The sequence below is a fragment of the Rosa rugosa genome, chromosome 1, assembly GCF_958449725.1.
Source record: "Rosa rugosa chromosome 1, drRosRugo1.1, whole genome shotgun sequence".
Classification (NCBI taxonomy): domain Eukaryota; kingdom Viridiplantae; phylum Streptophyta; class Magnoliopsida; order Rosales; family Rosaceae; genus Rosa; species Rosa rugosa.
The window spans coordinates 21,673,875-21,693,254 of NC_084820.1; the positions used below are offsets into that span (position 1 = coordinate 21,673,875).

The 19,380-nt window shown below is 41.6% G+C and overlaps 2 protein-coding genes across 4 annotated transcripts; one reads left to right on the forward strand and one right to left on the reverse strand.

The window, feature by feature from the left end:
* Positions 1-2,026: 2,026 nt before the first annotated feature.
* LOC133723570 (uncharacterized) lies at positions 2,027-6,664 on the forward strand. Of its 2 annotated transcripts, none has more exons than XM_062150431.1 (8): positions 2,027-2,422; positions 2,521-2,637; positions 2,998-3,224; positions 3,316-3,527; positions 3,647-3,749; positions 3,993-4,363; positions 4,709-5,198; positions 5,516-6,664. In XM_062150431.1, the coding sequence occupies exons 1-8, from the start codon at positions 2,176-2,178 to the stop codon at positions 6,662-6,664; spliced, it is 2,916 nt and encodes a 971-aa protein (XP_062006415.1). In that variant the 5' UTR covers positions 2,027-2,175. The 2 variants fall into 2 exon arrangements, with proteins under 2 accessions (XP_062006415.1, XP_062006423.1); XM_062150439.1 differs by having other exon boundaries at positions 2,028-2,422; positions 5,519-6,664.
* A 226-nt stretch (positions 6,665-6,890) lies between these two features.
* On the reverse strand, positions 6,891-11,086 carry LOC133723579 (probable glucan 1,3-beta-glucosidase A). 2 transcript variants are annotated; one of them, XM_062150447.1, is made up of 10 exons: positions 10,715-11,086; positions 10,463-10,578; positions 10,233-10,352; positions 9,414-9,593; positions 9,008-9,166; positions 8,448-8,617; positions 8,205-8,357; positions 7,575-7,927; positions 7,154-7,333; positions 6,891-7,031 (listed from the first exon to the last, which is right to left on the reverse strand). In XM_062150447.1, exons 1-10 carry the CDS (start codon positions 10,788-10,790, stop codon positions 6,955-6,957), a joined length of 1,584 nt encoding a protein of 527 aa, XP_062006431.1. In that variant the 5' UTR covers positions 10,791-11,086; the 3' UTR covers positions 6,891-6,954. The 2 variants fall into 2 exon arrangements, with proteins under 2 accessions (XP_062006431.1, XP_062006437.1); XM_062150453.1 differs by having other exon boundaries at positions 10,665-10,719.
* Between the last annotated feature and the right edge of the window lie 8,294 nt (positions 11,087-19,380).

Here is a 19,380-nt window from a genome sequence, read left to right on the forward strand (position 1 = left end):
TGCCGCCAATTGTGTTGGTTCACTAGAACCCGGAGTTTTACTTTTTGCTCCACATTTGACCGTCATTTTTTCTAACTCCAATTCTCCACTTCAAAATATAAGATAGATGTTTCCTTTACTCTTGCAATATTCCTAGATAAATAAGAAAATGACTTAGTAAAACTAAAATAGACTCAAAAATAAATTCAATTCAATATCTAGAGGAATGCATGTATATGTAAATTATGGTCTAACACAATTCAGTCTTGATCCAATGAACACCATCAATGAAATTTGTTGCGATAGGTTACCTTCATCTAATACCCTATATCCCTCTTAATTGTCAGTTTAGGGATTTAAAGAATTGGTAAGCTTGGCCCTTACTTCACGATGTATGTCTCTTACTTCACAATGGTGGTGTGAAGAGTGGTGTTTCCACGTTCTCCACACTGTAAATGTAACTCTTTGTTATTATTTCTGATCACGTGTCTTCCATCTTATCTAGCTTTTGGTTCATATTTGGTCCGTTTCAGTTTGGGCTTGGTTGAATGAATGGAGGCCCAAGGTAGAAATGTCACTCTCCCCCAAAATCATGAACTCTTGTGAATCTATATCGTGGCCATCTGAGCTGATGTTATATTGCTAGACGTCTCCGCTGCACGTTAGGCCCAAAAAAATGGGTTTGGTTCATCTTTCTTTAGCCAATCTTACAGGTAGTTACACCAGGTCCACAAGAATAATTATGCAAATGGTGTTTCACATTTTGGTTCTTGGTCCTCAAAACATCAAAAGGTAACTATATTCCCACCATAGAATGTGATCAACACACCCAGCTACTCACTACAATCAAAACAACATGCAATAGTAAAAACCGAACTTTTGCTCACCATACCCTAACATTGGTTCTGTCTAACCAGACTCTTCCTCGGAGGCTTGGATTAAACGCAAGAAGAGGCAATTAAGTCGTCTAGGGTTCGGGTTTTTATCGAATTAGTGAAATATCCAAAACTATAAATCTTAATTTTCATGTGAGATTAATTCTATCCACATTTATATCAAATACTAAACTTCGAAAATCATCATTAAGAGCATGAGGAAAAGAGGTTATAGAGAGCCCACCATTTGGTCCCTGACATCAACACCACAGGATTTGGGCCTACACAAAACAACAAACTAAAGCCCAATGATAGGCACCCCTACTGAGTGCCAACATGCTGCTGCATACCATATTCAAATAAAAACAAAAACAAAAACTGACCAAACAAAAAAAATTTACACACCAGTACAGATTTCTTGGTATTATTTCTTTGACTTTTTATGTCTCTTTAATCTTTTATTCTAAATTTTACGTGTAATTCTTGGGCAGGAACCATGCTATAATGGAAAATTTAATTATATTGTGTAAATAAAAAAAATATTACATTAATTGAAGACTGAAAATTATTATTCGTGATATTCTACGTTAATATTGATCTTTAATCAAGATGTTATACCTTAGTTCCACTTAATGTTTTATCAAGGTCTAATTATGATTCTTTCTAAAAAACAAAAAAGTCTAATTTTGATTAATTTACCATTATTACTCTTAAAACTTTTGTTTATAATTCATTAATAAGAAAAAAAAATTTTATCCAGATGGGTAGCAAGCCACTTCGATTAAGTTAGCGAGTTAGTGACACATTCACTCGATCAATATTCAGACCGAAGTCCACAATAAGCCAGATTAATCCATGTCCTAGGGGCACAAACCTGAAGACCCCTCAAATATGCTGGGGCACAAGCTAGTGGAAATTGAAACTCGAACACTAGACATGGAGATTCGGTACTAGACTGCTCGATTATTGTTACCATACCCTGGTTAAAACGGTATTTTTATCTGAAAAAATTTTGGAGGTTTTTTTTTTTAAATTAATAAAATTTTTCTAAGTTGGAAGTATGAGTGGATTATGAGTCGTGACAACTGACAACTGGCGATGACTTTTGGAAAGTACAGCAACTTAACCAACCTAACCGTCGTCGGAAGTCTGGTAGCTGAAGTTAAGAGAGAGAAACTTGTAGTTCTAGAGTGAGAAACTCCACACTTAGAGCAAAGAAACTCAAAACTCCCTCCTAAGTAAAAGACAGTCAGTTAAGCTATTCATCTTCACCTTCTGTTCAAAGATTCTGGTCTTCAAAACAAACTCTCCAAATAAAAATATGCTAACTTTCTCTTCATCTTACTTGTCATTCGATACATATTATGTCTCTCTTTCATTCTCTACGGCCATTGCTATTTCTGGTTCTCTGCCAATGAGAACTTTCAAAATCCCCACCATTTTTACTTCTAAAAGCCACCCGAGGCTTCCTTACCAAAACCCCATTCGCCAAAATCTAGTAGACAAACCTGAAAGCCAGAATGGCTCCAACAGGGTGTTTAGATTCTTGCGCGGGCTTATGTCCGGAGGTGATTGTCATATCTGTTAAAATCTTTGTTTGAATTGGTGGTTTGGTTATTGGAGCTGTTTCTGATTTGGGTTTGTGTTGCTGCTTTGGAATGTGCAGGGAAAATTGATGGGGGGTCGAGGACAGAGGCAGAGGAGAAGCTTTACTCTTGGTTATACGCCTTGGCGCAATCCGATAAGGATTTGGTTTTCGAGTATGTTCGATCCACCGAAAGAGGTCAGTGTCTTTAATTGCTCTCTCCTTGGTTTAATCCAAGTTATTTGGAATAGGATCACTGAGATTTGTTTTTCCACGTTTGACTGTTTCATGAAGGAAATGACTGAAAGCATTAGGTTGTTTCAAATGATGTAGTGACTTAGTGATCAAAAACATAATACGGTGCAGTTGGGTGAATTTGACATGTTTGATGAAATGCCAAGCCAAGATACAGGAAATGGCTCGGTTCGATATTGATAACTAACTTGCATTGCCTTGCCACATTTTCAGTCTTACATGAAATTCTAGGTAAATGATAATTGAAAATATGTTGTAGCTCTTCGCCTTCTTTAATAGCAACAAACTTTTGCTTCTATGCAGGATTGAGCTTTACTGAAGCTGAAAGGAGATTGAAGGAAAATGGCCCGAATGTTCCTGTTGATTTCTCTTTTCCTAGCTGGTGGCATTTTTTATGGAGTGCTTTCTTTCATCCTTTTAATATCATATTGATCGTCCTGTCTGTAATCTCGTACATAACCAGCGACAGCCCAAATGGATGCATCATGCTTGTTTTGGTTTTGATAAGTGTTTGCCTCCGGTTCTATCAGGTACTTCTTGCTTACGTCCTTTACTTAAACAGGCTTCATGTATATTTATGTCAAGCATTTGGCGTGGACTAATTCTCAATTCACCTTTCAGGAATACGGAAGTTCAAAAGCAGCCATGGAACTTTCAGAATTTGTAAGGTGCCCAGTCAAAGTTCAAAGATGTGCAGGTAGAGTTGTTCAGACTGAATTAGTAGTACAAATTGATCAAAGAGATATTGTTCCTGGTGATATTATCATATTTGAACCTGGAGACCTTTTTCCTGGAGATGTGAGACTATTGTCTTCGAAACACCTTGTTGTAAGGTATAGTACCTGTAGAGCTTGCTGTAATATAAAATGGAATTTGTTAGTTCTTTTATGTCATTCTTTCTTTCTGTACAGCCAATATTAGATTTGATGATCACTCCTTGCTTCTTGAACAGTCAGGCCTCATTAACAGGAGAGTCCTGGACAACCGAAAAAACAGCTGATATCAGAGAGAATCAAAGCACTCCATTGCTAGATTTAAGGAATATTTGCTTCATGGTACGCTAATAGTAACTTTCATTGCTTTATCTTTGCTGGAAAATTTGAATACCGTACTCTTTAAGTCTTAACATCACAGGTTGGACCTTGCAAATGGAAACTGTAGCTGCCAATACTTCATGTGATATTTTAAGAAAATTAATGATAATTTTCAATGCACACTATTCAACTTAACAAATTTGGTCAAGCATTGCATGTTACTGAACAATTATCAGAGTTCCTGATGTTTTGTATGTAATTCAGGGAACAAATGTAGTATCAGGCAGTGGATCTGGTCTAGTGGTTTCCACTGGATCTAAGACATACATGAGCACCATGTTTTCAAACATAGGGAAGAAGAAACCACCAAATGAATTTGAGGACGGTGTTCGTCGCATATCTTATGTGCTGGTTGCTGTTATGCTAGTAGTAGTCACCATCATAGTTATAACTGACTACTCTACATCTCGTGATCTGTCTGAGAGCATCCTTTTTGGAGTGTCAGTTGCAAGTGCACTTACTCCTCAAATGCTTCCCCTGATCGTTAACACAAGTCTTGCAAAAGGAGCACTTGCTATGGCCAGAGACAGATGCATAATCAAAAGCTTATCTGCAATACGAAACATGGGTTCTATGTGAGTATATATTATTATTTCACTGATGAATTAGTGAACATCTATAAACCAGTAGCTGTTGGAAAGATGATAGTGCAATGGCTTCTAGTCATCTTAAGTAGAATTAAGACTTTCATGTGCATGAACTAGGCATTTTGTCATGTTCCATGTGATATTTGATCATGCAATGCTTTAAGTTCACTCCCATAAGCTTGAAGTAGAAAAAATTATGTCAAACTCTAACCTAGGTAGAAGATGGTACTTGCATTTCACTTTGTTTCATCATTTTCACAACTTTTTTCTCGTCAATCTTTTAGTTGAACTTCCATAGTTTAGTAGTCATTTGCTGTATTCTCTTTGTTACAGGGATATCTTATGCATTGACAAGACTGGTACACTCACCATGAATCGTGCGATAATGGTTAATTATCTGGACAGCTGGGGGTTAGACAAAGAAAAGGTTTTACAGTTTGCTTTCCTCAACTCATATTTCAAGACCGATCAGAAATATCCTTTGGATGATGCAATTTTGGCACATGTATATACCAATGGATTCAGGTTCCAACCATCAAAATGGAAGAAACTAGATGAGATTCCTTTTGATTTCATAAGAAGAAGGGTATCTATTATCATGGAAAGAGAAGAAGACACAGACCCTCACAGTTTTGTGAGAGTCATGGTGACAAAAGGAGCTCTGGAAGAAGTAATGAAAGTTTGTTCTTTTATGGAGAATGTTGACAGTGGCACGATTTCACCTCTCTCTCCAGAACAGTATCAAAGGATTATAAATATGACCGAGGAAATAAGCAACGAGGGACTAAGAGTTATAGGAGTAGCAACAAAGAAGCTGGAAAAGGTATGTCTAAATTTATTTCTACTCACATTCTGTATGAACATGAGTGTATCTATCTATTCAATCCTTAATTTTGCATGTGTCAAAACTTTTGGAGATTTTATTATTTACTGAATCTGCCGAATTTGAAACTACTTATTTCCCATAATCATTCCTTGACCTTGATATTTCTTGAAACTTTGAGCTAGAATAAAAAAAAATTGTGAGAAAATGAGAATGACACACCAACAAGAAAGAGCTGTGTTCCCTAATAATGTTTGGAAATTCTCCTCCTCCCCCAATAATGTTTGCTTACATTACAATTTTCTTTCATGATGCAGCAGATAAGGTATGAGCGCAAAGATAATGATGATACTTCTGAATCAGACATGGTTTTCCTCGGCCTCATAACATTCTTTGACCCACCCAAGGACTCAGCAAAGCAAGCTCTGTGGCGGTTGGCTGAGAAGGGAGTGAAAGCAAAAGTATTAACAGGTGACTCACTGTCTCTATCTATAAGAGTTTGCAAGGAAGTTGGTATCAGAACAACTCATGTAGTTACAGGGCCAGAGCTTGAGCTACTCGACCAGGATGCCTTTCATGAGACTGTTAAAACAGCAACAGTCTTAGCTCGACTCACCCCAACACAGAAACTCCGAGTTGTGCAGTCCTTGCAAACAATTGGTAACCACATTGTTGGATTTTTGGGAGATGGAGTAAATGACTCGCTTGCACTGGATGCAGCCCATGTTGGTATATCAGTTGATTCAGGAGCATCAGTTGCAAAAGACTTTGCTGACATTATCTTACTGGAGAAAGACCTGAATGTACTCATTGCCGGAGTTGAACATGGCCGACTCACTTTTGGGAACACAATGAAGTACATAAAAATGTCAGTTATTGCCAATCTGGGAAGCGTTCTCTCAATTCTCATAGCAACTCTGGTGCTCAAGTATGAGCCATTGACTGCAAGGCAGCTTCTTACACAGAACTTCTTGTATAGTGTGGGCCAGATTGCAATCCCATGGGATAAAATGGAAGATGATTATGTAAAAGTCCCACAAAGATGGTCAAAGAAAGGTTTGCCGATGTTCATTTTGTGGAATGGACCTGTCTGCACTCTTTTTGATGTTACTACACTTCTGTTCCTTTGGTTCTATTATAAGGCTGATAGTTTGGAGGATCTTGTTTTCTTCCACACTGCTTGGTTCATCGAAGGGCTTCTCATGCAGACCCTAATCATCCACTTGATCCGTACAGAGAAAATTCCTTTCATTCAGGAGTTTGCCTCATGGCCTGTGCTTTGTTCTACAGTTCTGGTTTCTGCAATTGGAATCGCAATTCCATTCACCCCGATTGGGGAAGTGATGGGATTTATCAAGCTTCCACTGTCATACTTTGGGTTTTTGGTAGTACTGTTTATAGGATATTTTGTTGTTGGCCAGGTGGTCAAGAGACTTTACATTTTTGTTTATAAAACCTGGCTTTAGGTAGCAGAATGAATTTCAGATGAGATTCACGTTAGAGAAATAGTGGGAGCACAGAGAAATTAGGAAGAAATTTTTCTCATTTATCATTGAGAGTGTAATAGATGTTAGACTCAAAAGTTGTTACAGGATCAATGACATTTTTGTAGATACTCTACTTCCACAATTTTATCAGACTTTTGCAGAAACAATATGAAACACAATGATGGTTGGGCAGAAAAATGCATTTAGATAATTCCTCTCCAATTTCCAATTGCTATTCATCATTAATCACATGTGTCATTTGTCACAACTCACAAGATATGATGCAGATAGAACAGTAATACAAGCAGCACTAAACTGTTAACATTCCGTATGTTGGGCGAACTACCTGCATAAATTTAAAGAAATTTCTGTTAAGAACATGGTTAATGCATAATTAAGTACTCAATTGAAGATAATTGTTCAAAGACGTCAGTTATTGACAAAGAACAGACAAGTCTAGACAATTACTCAATCGAAGATAATTGTTTCTAATGTTCCATTCAAAATCCCAGTGAGGTCTATCATTTTTCAGTGTCCAGTAAGCCCACCCAAATGAAGCAGCATTGTAAACCTCTAACTGGACCCTCCCAAACTCTTGATAATCTGTCTGAGAGGCACTTGTTACATTCCACTCGTTGACCCACTCTCCTGAAAAGAAAAAACACTTTTTCAGCTTTTATAACCCATACTACTTGAAACCTTTCGAAATAAGGCTTCAGATAACAGCAAACAAGAATGGTTTTATATCAGAATCAGGACATTGTCTGTGAATACAAAGTTTCATTTCAATTCTTATTCCAATGATGCTCAGATTTCATATCAGAAGCAGATGTAAGACCTTGAAGTAAACAAGCTCTTAGCTGAATGAAGAAAAGAGATCCTGCCTTACCAATAAAAACAAGTGGACCGTTTGCACTGTTCAGGGCCTGCAATTGAGTTTCCCTGCTCTTGTATATGAATTGTATATTATCCGTAGGGCTCATGTTGACAAAGTAATTGTCAAAAAGATTGTAATAATGCAAATCCACCACAATATTATGTGAGCCAATGTCAGCCTGAAAAAGTTCCAATGGATCTGCATTGCCAATTCTTTGACAAATTATTACATAAGTTGTTGACGAGTATTTCCGAACAACTTCATAACCTTGTTTGTAATACGAAACTAAACTGTCCAATGGAACAGTAGCAGCAGATGGTTCATTCAAAAGCTCAATTCCCAGCAAAGCAGGCTGTCTTGCATACCTAAATATCAAAGAAATTCATGTTTGGCATGATTGAACTCTAGAAGGGTCATGAATTAAATGCAGAAGATGCACTACAGGTGCAATAAAACTAAAAAGTACAAGGGAAAGAAAATGGAAATTACTTGGTGGCAAAATATGAAAAAGGTTTCCATGCTTGCTACCAGCCTTGGTAGTTTATCTATTTAACAATAATCAACTTAAAAAGGTTTGGCCAAAGAAAAAAAAATACTCAAAATGTATGTGTTTAGCAATTCAAAAATAGAAAGAGAAAATACCTGGAAATTAGAAAGTCTATAACGTGCAATGTTTGTGAAATGGAATCTGGAGTAGGCCAATCAGTTGAACCATCCCTACTAGCACTATGTTCCATCCCATTCTGAGAGCCAGGAGCCGCATGAAGGTCAATGATGCACCTAATATTATATGATCTGCAGCACAGTTCTATTGTACGACATCAGAATTGAATGTGAAGTTTAAGTATAACAGTGTGAACAAAATTAGAGGGAAAAAGAACCTACTGTGCCCATGAGAATGCATTGTCTAGAGCTTCCAAAGTGCCACCAATAAATGGTGCAGGAGGATCTGGATCATAAGCAATCCACCAGCCAACAGGGATCCTCACAGTATTTATTCCATGTCTAGACAGAAAAATGAAATCTCCTATAGTGATGAAACTGTTCCTATGCCTCTACAGTTTAAAAAGGTCCAAATATCAAATAAACATATCTGTTGATCTCATGTAGCAATAACGTTTAATATCAACTACAGACTGCAAATTTCGATTACTGGCACCGACCGATGAATACAATATACAAGAAATATAACACAGGTGAGACACTTGGGGATGCAAAAGTAGTGACAATCCAAAGTCAGATGTCAAGTATGTTCACACAAGTAATAAATAGCTACTGAATTTCCAAGGGTCTGTTAGAACTTCTAATGGCCAATATTTAACTGAACAGTTCATTTTGAGCATCCCTCTGCCATATTAGTAGAATCAGTCAGAATGCAAAACATATCCAACATATCCTAGAAGGTCTATGACTCCAGTAATTAATGGCAAAAGTAACAGAGATACCTTGAGAACTGCTTTGGCCTTATTGTGTCCATATCCATTTGCAAGCTGGTAGTCTCCATGCAAGTTATTAGCAACAATGGTCATTTCAAATGTGGCTGCATTATCATCCCATCCTGGTTTCCCTGGATAGTTTGCCACAAGCTGATTTGCCATTGTAGCCTGTAGGGGTATATGTGTTGTTAATAACTTAGTATGTGGAGGCATTGGACACTACGATAGTCTTAGATGCCATGTCAATGTATCCATATCAAAAAAAAAAAAAAAAAAATTCATTATTGAAACCCAGTCTTAGATGAGTAGTAGTAGAATCATATGCGTAAGAGCTCGATTCCTCACTCCAATTGTAATAATATGGGCCTTTTCCATACAGTCCCCATGGTAAGAAAAAATAGCTCAAAACTCAAACCTGCAAATATGTGCCACTCATTGTTTTGATGTGAACCCTCCCGTTATTTCTTTCAACGAAAAATGATGTCGAAGGTGATACTGCAGTTGCAGAAATAAAGCAACCGTCACCACCATCACAAGTTAGAAACTGTCCAAGCGAAGTGCGGAAATGAAATTCTGTTTCAGAAACTCTCCATAACTGCAGGACGAACAAAAACCACAGCATAAGCATAAGTAACATGAACCACAAGAGAACAAGGACCTTCAAGTTTATGGTATATTATTGATTCCAATCTCATAGTATAGAATCAGAAAGAAGATATGCAGAAAAAAGCTACTTGACCTATGATACCTAATTAATAATATTACAGATGGACATCATCTAAAATCCAGGAAGATACCTAATTAATAACATTACAGATGGACATCATCTAGAATCCAGAAAGAAGATATGCAGAAAATGGCTATTTAACCTATGATACCTAACTAAAAAATTGCTGATGGACATCATTTAATTTTCATTAACTACCTAAAATAACTGAAACCACCAACACTCCAGAAATCTTATATCTATGAAGAGCTACCTCCCAAGTGTTTGATATACCAATGTATTATCCTATGCTAAAACTTATTGATGCAGCAAAATCTGCCAAATTAGGATAGGTCTTGTTTGCTCTTTTGATAGGTTATTAGCCTCTTTACCTAAATATCTGTTCGTATTTCTGAAAAGGGGAATTGATAAAAAAAAGATGACTACTTTTCAGTTTGCAGATCCTTCGATTCCTAATAATCGGTTAACAACCAATAGAAAATTGCAAACATTGATTGAGCATCTTACCCTAAGCGTTTCCCACGAAGATGCAGCATCTCTACTAACAGAGACATTGGCCCCTCCCCCATTTTCTGCAGAGACATACTTATCCAAAGTTACCGACTTTAATTGTACCACTGTTCCATCCTACATGTCAATGTCCACAAATGAGTCAGCTGAAACAACAATGAGAACCCATAAAAGAAAAACTCCAAGCATTATGAAAATCAAAAAGAAATTTTTGGGAAGATGCTTACAAGCATATCTCCATTGGAAATGCCATCAAAAAGTGAAGGCTTGATCCAACCTTCCACTACCAACCACCCTCCCAAATTTACTGCTCTCACTTTAGAGTCACCATGTAATCCCACCACTAGGAAAAAACAAATAGAACACACACATTAATAGGAAGCAAACACTAATCAATTTTCTTGATATTGATACATTTCAAGCTCGAACCTTTTAGGAAGAACCAAAAGAATCCAAGAAATAGAAGCATTGGAGTTCACCTGAGTATACTGGAGAGAAGATGAGCCAAGAGCAGAATAGAAATGCGCAAACCCATTTGCTAAGAACAAGTTCCATGAAGAATGCTGGCCTTCATGTAGAACCCATCTGCTAGAAAGAGTTTTTATTCAAATCCCCAAAGCCCCACCTGGGAGAATCTTAGGACTTCCTTCCTTGTCACTCGATTTTTATACCAAAATCAACTTTGTAAACAAGCACAAAGATCATCGGATTGCCTGCCTTTCACATTAAAGTAATGTGATCCTGTTCTGCATTGAGATAATAGAGGAAGAAAAGAACAAATTTGAAGCGAGGAAAGGAATGCAAAAAGGAACAGGATACCAAAAGAGTGCACATGAGTTGTACAATGGGAAAAAGGAGGTGAAAAGGCAACTTTGCTTGAGATTTTTTTTTTTGAGGTAAAGATGAAATTGTATTAATGATTTATACGATTACAATCATACTGTATGGCATCCAGAACACACTCTGGAGCTTGAGCAAACCAATCCATATAAATGTCAGAATCAAAACCAAATCCTGCTAGTCTATGAGCAACATGATTAGCAGTCCTATAAGTATGATGAACACCTATAGAAAGCAAATCACCTAGCAAATCTTTAATTTCTGCAACAATGATTCCCAAAGTAGAGAAGTCATGATCCTCTACTGTCACTGCCTTCACAGCCTGTAAACAATCACTCATTAGAGCAACATTAGACGCACCAAGTGCCTGAATAAGCTCCAACCCAGATTTAATAGCAAGGAGCTCAGCATGGTAAGCAGAGGACACATTAGGCACTCTATAAGCAAAGCCCGCAATGAACTCACCCTTCTCATTACGCAGAACACCTCCAATGCATCCATGTTGTAGTGAAGAAACATAAGCACCCTCAACATTCAAGCACAATAAACCACTCATAGGAGGGGACCAAAATACTCTAGCTTTCGTCCTCCTATCGATTACCAAAGTCATACCCCTATTAGCCTGAAGGAACTCTTCATACCAAGCCATAGTACAAGCAACAATTGTAAAAGCATTTTTAGCCTTATCATTCCACAATTTATCATTCCTATTCTTCCAAAGACCCCATAAAAGCATCAACAGCTTAGAAAAAATTTCAGAGGAAAGAGTAGATACCTGTTCAAGTAACCATTCCTTAAAAATAAAAGAATGAGTAATAGGAACCTGAATAGAAAAAGGAGGAGCAGTAAGGATTTCCTGCGCAGTAGGGCACCCACATAACACATGTCCAACACTCTCAAACTGGTGATGGCAAATCAGACAACCCATATCACCAGTATAGCCCTTCTTGCTCAAACTCTCCCTAGTTGGTAACACATTATGACAAGCTCGCCAAATACATATAGAGACCTTCCCAGGTATCTTAGCTTTCCAAAGTAACTTCCAAAGAACACTGAAAGGATCACCATGAGAGGAGGAAGCAAAGGCATCCCCCATCACCACATCCCGAGCTACATAGTAGGCAGTTTTAGTAGAAAACTTACCTTTCTTCCCAAGTTTCCAGCTCAAACTATCTCGTCTATTTCTATAACTGAGAGGAACACACCAGATAGCATCAACAACTTCTTGAGAAAATAGACGTTGCAGAATATCAACCCTCCAACTTTTGGTATCCATATCAATCAAGGAAGAGACTAACTCAATGTTACAAGCAGCCGGTTTACAGAGTTGATGATGAGAAACATTTGGAATCCACTGATCACTCCAAACATGAATAGAGGAGCCATTACCAACCTGCCAAAATAATCCAGCTTGAAGGACAGTTCTAGCTTCCATAATGCTTCTCCATGCATACGAAGGGGAATCCCCCATATCCGCATCCAAAAAAGAACCATCCGGAAAATACCTAGCCTTGAGCAAATGAGACAACAAGGAATTAGGATTAGTGATTAACCTCCATCCCTGTTTTGCAAGCAGATATAAGTTATGAGCATGCAGATTCTTGAAACCTAAGCCTCCCTCACTTTTAGATAGGCACATCTTATCCCATGACCGGCAGTGAATTTTGCCATTAGCATCTGAACCTCCCCAAAAGAATTGAGCACAAAGTTGGTGGAGATCATCACAAAGACCTTTAGGAAGCATATAACAACTCATGACATAAGTTGGGATAACTTGAGCCATTGCCTTAATCAAAATCTCCTTCCCTGCAGAACTCAAGATTTTTGTGCGCCAACTGATCAGCTTCTTAGTTAATCTTTCCATAAGGTAAGAAAAAATTGCCACTTTTGATTTTCCCACATGAAGGGGAAGCCCTAGATATCTGCCATGATCCTCAACACACTGCACCCCCAAAATAGAAGCTAAATTAGCTTTAGTATCAGGATGCACATTCTTACTGAAGACAACACTACTCTTCTCTAGATTAATCCTTTGGCCAGAAGCACGCTCATAAACATTCAGAATAGACTTGAAGGTAGTGCATTCCACCACAGAGGCTTCACCAAATACAAAACTGTCATCGGCAAATAATAAATGATGAATAGTTGGGGCTCGAGGACTCATCTTCAGCCCCTTCAGTGAACCCTGAGAAACTGCATGAGAAATAAGGGAAGAGAGACCCTCAACACACAAAATGAATAAATACGGAGAAAGAGGGTCCACTTTGCTTGAGATTTTGTTTTGTAATGTGGGTTCTTTATGGTTTGATGAGAAAGTAGAGGTTTTTTTTTTTTTTTTTTTTTTTTTTTTTCTTTTCTTTTCTTTATGTTTTAAGGAGAAACCCTTATCTACATAGACTAAATGTTTATATATGATTGGTTTTTTTTTTTTTTGAGTTTCTATTCATACCTCCAAAATTGGTATTTGGACCTCCTCACTTAATAGACCTACAATTTATTTTTACAAATAACTAATTTGCTATCTACACCTCCCTAATTTTCCCACAATGCCCATTGTCCAAAAAAAAAAGTTTTTTTATTTTTAAAGTTTTATTCATACCTCCAAAAATCAGTAGTTGGACCTCCTTCAATTTTTGAAGATTTCACAATTCTATTTTATCTTAATACAATTAAGCTGAACAAAAAAAATAAAATAAATAAACACCTCCAATTGGTAGTCATATCTCTCTCCTGGCTGCTTTAATTTCTATCTCTCTCTTTTACTGTCATTTATATTTTTATAGAGGTTGTTTATGGCCTTGTATGCGTGAATTCTTTCCATAAAATTTCCAGTGTTTTATAATCTTTTGGAGATAACTTATGTTTCTTTTTTGTTGAATTAATGAAAAACAATGACTCTTCCCCCCCCCCCCCCCCCCCCCCACCCTCCCCCTTCACTTGTCAAATCTTCTTTCCACCATCATTCTTGCTAACAGTTCGACAATTTTTTGTTTCCTTTTTTTTTTTTTTTTTTTTGAAATAAAGGGCTGGTGCGGCTTCCCTTAAGCCTTGATTAATGAAACTGTCGAATACAAGGGGCGGACATTGAGCCTAAACCCCTGATTACAATAAGCAACGAGAGAACGTCCTGAAATACTATCACGAGTCTCGACCAAATAATTGTACTCAACTAGGCACCAACTAGCAAAGAGCGCTTTACTGGCGACTCTATTTGCTTTGACATAGCGGTGACATAACGGAAAGATAACTCGATATGTACTCCGATTACAACGTATCATAATTACCATACGCACAGCTTTCCTACTATGTTGCCGCCGGAGGATAAATCCGACGACACTTAGCTTCACCCTACCACTAGGCGGTAGTGACCATTTGACAAAGTAAGGAACTCGCTGCCTACCTAGAGCAGACAAGACACTTTGAGTGCACACACAGGCACATAGCCCGACTAGCCCTACAAGATACCTGCAGGGACTTATTACTCGCCAAAGGCGAGACAATACTAACCAACTAAAATTAATAATACTAAAACCAAAAATAAAACAACCAGCCTAGACTTGGACCCAGAAAAGGGCCCAAACCCAAGGCCCAATCCAGGAAGCAGGAGATATACCAGACGCCAGCCAAGCCTGGCTCGACCCCACCGCCGGCGGATCCTCCACCGCTCCGCTCCGCCACCATCGCCAGACCTCCTCTAACATCGATCTGCCATCCCCGTCACACCATGGAGATGCGACATCCCAGATATCCCAGATCGAATCCGATCGAAGCAGAATCACCATGGAGAAATACCAGACCAGATCAGATCCCTGAGATCCAAACCAGACTGACTCAATCCGATTAGACCCCAGCTGCTCCGCCCCGTTCGTGTTACAACCTGGCTGGCTCCAAACCCGAAATCCAATCTGCCGATCGAGCCAGCGAGGGACGAACCAAAACCTGCCTACCGCCGCGATCTCCTCCTTCTGGGCCTCACAGACAACCACCGCGTTTCACCAGATCCACAAGGGGTCAACAATGGCCCGTCCGACGACGGCGAAAAAGCTCGCCGCCGGACAGGGAGGAAACTCTCTTCTTTCTCTCAGGCGCGTCAGGTGCGTTCAATTCTGATATTTTTATGTTTCCTTATTTTCTATCAGTTTCATAAATAAAAAAATTCAACTTCAAAAAAAAAAAAAACTCTTTTTTCATAAGAAACTTATTTCCATTGATGGGTGATCGATCACAAAGTTCAGAAAATTTTGACAGCAACATAAATAACGTTTGCCGATGTATATTTTAGGGTTTACGTTGGAGGAGAAAGTTTTCCCCAATTAAAGACTACTACTGTACGTAGAGGTAAGAAGTTTTTTTTTCCTTCCCTCTTTTGTGTCTTTATTGGTAATTTGACATGAGTTGACAAAGTCAACTTGTTAATGTCTAAAAGTTCGGCGGTAGCTGAACCTTTGTTAACGCTGATCCGGTGGGCGGATCGATACTTGCGATGTTCTCAAAGCTTCCGCTACCTGTCAAGTAAAATACAAAGGGCGTCAGAGGGAGACCGCGCTGGGCGGTCTTCAACTCTCCGATGCCTAAGTTAGTCAATGTATTTATGTTGACAAAGTAACAGTAGGTAAGTATTGAATGCGTAATTAATGAGGAGAGAGGAGAGAACCTTTTATAGGTGGAGGAGGCTGACCTCTTCCTCGTTTTCGATGTGGGACTGATGTGCTTCAGTTCCCAGCTTCAGGAGCTTCTGATGCTATCTTGGCGCGGCGCGTGGCGGCGCGTCGGTAGTGATCTGGGGGTGATCCGCCGCTGAGGTTGTAGCCCGCCTGGCGGTGTATCTGTATGTCATTCCTTTGGTTGGAATTAGTACCTTCGGCGGTGATCTGGGGGTGATCCGCCGCTGATAGTGCTGAACAAAGTACGCAGCTAGCAAGCTGTAAAGGGGGTTCCGCTAGAGGTGTGTAGCGGAAGACGCCCAGCTTGCAGGATGGCAAGGGTGAAGTTCCGCTGGCGGGGTTTCGCTCAGCGGAGACTTCGTCACTTGGAAGATGTCAAGGGAGAAGTTCCGCTGGCGGGGTTTCGCTCAGCGGAGACTTCGTCACTTGGAAGATGACAAGGGAGAAGTTCCGCTGGCGGGGTTTCGCTCAGTGGAGACTTCGTCACTTAGAAGATGACAAGGGAGAATTTCCGCTAGCGGGGTTTCGCTCAGCGGAGACTTCGTCACTTGGAAGATGACAAGGGAGAAGTTCCGCTGGCGGGGTTTCGCTCAGCGGAGACTTCGTCACTTGGAAGATGACAAGGGAGAAGTTCCGCTGGCGGGTTTTCGCTCAGCGGAAACTTCGTCACTTGGAAGATGACAAGGGAGAAGTTCTGCTGGCGGGTTTTCGCTCAGCGGAGACTTCGTCACTTGGACGATGACAAGGGAGAAGTTCCGCTGGCGGGTTTTTGCTCAGCGGAGACTTCGGACGGTTGGGGAAGTTAGGACGAAGCGTCTGGTGGTGGTTGACACGTGTCCAACCCGTAGAGGGTTAGCGTGCGTAGGCTTGTCTCCTAAGCCTGGCCGTCCTCTCGCCATAAATGATAGTAATTATGGATTCCGTAACCGAGGCGACGCCTCGGTTAATCTGGAGAGGAAGTGGAGATCCGCGACACGTGTACGGCTGGTGCGTGATATCGTTTTTTGAGCGGATGGCTGAGAATGGGCTGATGTTGACATAAAAGGGGGGGGGGGAACTCAGCGAGATTTGACACTTCTGCAAAAACTTGAAACCTGAGACGTCGTCTTCAAGCTCTGTGTCCGTCCGATACCGAAGAAAGAGGTTGCCGGAGCTTGGAGGTATCGCACCCGGAGATTCGAAGATTTTCCCCACTGAAGGTTATTGCTCACCACCACACCGGAGTTTTCTCCACCAAGGTTGGTATTTGGATTCTTGCTCCTGTTTCATTGGATCTGTTGGTTGCTGGGTTTATTTTTGTTTATGTTTTTGGGGTGCTTTCTGGAACTCTTTGGTGTGCTCTGAGGTGTGAAGTGAGGTTTGGGGGGGGGGGGGGTGAGTTATGGTGGTTGGCAGAGAGTTGGCGTTTAGGAATTTGCTAGATGGTCGAATCTGGGTTGAGTGTGTTTGTTCTTATTTTGGCATTTTCTGGGTAAACTGTTCTTGATGTTCTTGGTTATAACTGATGTAAGAATAGGCTAGATCTGTGTTTGTGCTAACTGGTGTGGGTTTTAGGGTTTGGGATGGCTAACGTCATAGAGATCTCGAGCAGTGGGATGGCTAACTGGTGTGTCATTCAGCGCGGCGGATAGAATATTTATTGACTCGTTGCGTCCGTCTGCCCATGCAGGAACCTCACTGCCAGAACCGCTAGAGGTTGAGCCGCTACAGACCATACCTTGGGAAGTAGCCATGGGTCGTGCACCACGTCCAGAGAGCTCTAGGGCGGGTGAGGCTGCTGCGGCCAAAGCTAGGCGCTATGAGCGGTTGGCAAGCAACAGCGCTGCCAGCGGCTCCGCTGGGGAAGAGGAAACAGCGGGGGAGGACGCTGAGTCAGCGTGGTTCCTCCAGGATGGCACCCCTGTTGACGAGGCAGGAGGGCGGATGAATGTTGCCGCCGTTACTAGGATGAAGCGGACGTTCCGGCTGCCGGGCTCGGTGAAACTGCGCCCGCCGACGGCGGATGAGAAGGCGTCGATTCTCCCGGATGGGTTTGCCGCCGTACAAGAGGCGATATTCCGCCAAGGAGTGACACTCCCGCTGGTGCCCAACCTTCAGATTCTGGTGTGCGAGTTTGGCCTTGCCTTTGGTCAAGTCTGCCCCAACATGTGGCGGTTGATGCTGGCGTTAAACTCTCTGTGGCGGTTGTCCGGATGTGAAGGGCCTACGGTGGCGGAGGTGCTTCATTTCTACGAGCTGGTCTATGTGAAGCGCCAGGGTTGCAGAGGGCAAGTGAACTTGAGCCGCCGCCAGGGAGCGCCCAAGCTGATCGAGAATCTAAGGGACTCAATGTCCTACTGGTGGGGGACCTTTTGCGTCGCCACAGAGGGTTGGGAGTATCACGCCGGGTCGAACGAGGAAGGGCTGACATTTAGGATTAAGTCGGAGTTCCAACCCATCCGAGGTTGGTAACCGGTTTCCGCTGAACGTAGTTGGCGGGTTCATGTATTTGCAGACTTGTATTCTTTCTAACGACTACTGTGTTTGTGCAGCGGGACTGCGGTATACTCTAACGCGCGAAGAAGAGTGTCGCGTAGCAAGGATCAGAGATTGCTGGCGGAACCGCAATTTGCTGGACTTCCGACTTCTGACCGGTTGGGAGTTACTGGTCGATCAGCAGCTAACTCGCTCCGTTGGTAAGGAATCTCCGCCATACTATTTTTTTGTAATAAGTGATCCAGGCTGACTGGTTTTTTTTTTTTTTTAGAAACTCCGCCAGGTAACAAATCGAGTCGCGACGCTTTTGAAAAAGCAATAGACCGCGCGGAGATAGACAACTTTCTGGAGACCATGTACTCCGAGGGGCTGGCGGCCCAGAAGACGTTGGTGAACCCCGAGACACTGGCGCTGAGCCAGTCCGAGGTTCCGGTGGTGCTGCCAATGCCGCACCACTCCCATCTTAGTGAGGACGGTCTGCCGGTAGTGCAGGTGGGGGCCCAAGTGGCCGGCGGGAAGAGGGGAAGCGCTGCAGTTGGGCAGCAGAAGGAGAGGATGCCTGCCAACAGGCGTGGCCCCCAAAAGGAGAGGGTGGTGCAGCCGGCGGAGACTGTCATTGAGCTAAGGGAGGAGCCGCCAGTGAGGGTGACGAGGACCGCCGCCGGGAACCAAAGGGCGCTGGAGAGAAAGCGTCGGCAGATTGACTCTCCTGACGAGGAAGAGGGGGAGGACATGGAGGCGATCGGGGCCCGCCGACAGAAGAAGGCCCGACAAGCTCCGCCGAAAACTGTTGTGGTGGAGGGAGAGGCGCCCGCCGTCAGTGAGCTGGACTCATTTGCCGAGTATGCCGCGTTCATGACAGATGGTGAGCGGGAGTTCCTTTTCCATCTCTGCGAACGGTTAGGGTTCGGCGGCCTGGCAGGTATCTCGTGCCCCACGGCAATTGACCAATCGCCCTACAGCTCGGCGTTTGGTCAAATATCGGAGGGACTGCACGACATGTTCGTGGCGGCGTCAAAGCAGCCCCTGGTCGAGGGGGAGCTCAGGGAGGAAATCCAAGGTCTCCAGAGGAAGTTGGCGGAGGCAAAAGAGAAACTGGCGGAGGTAGAGCGGCGCCTGGCGAAGGCGGAGTGTGATTTTGCGGACGCTCGAGGCAAGCTGACGGT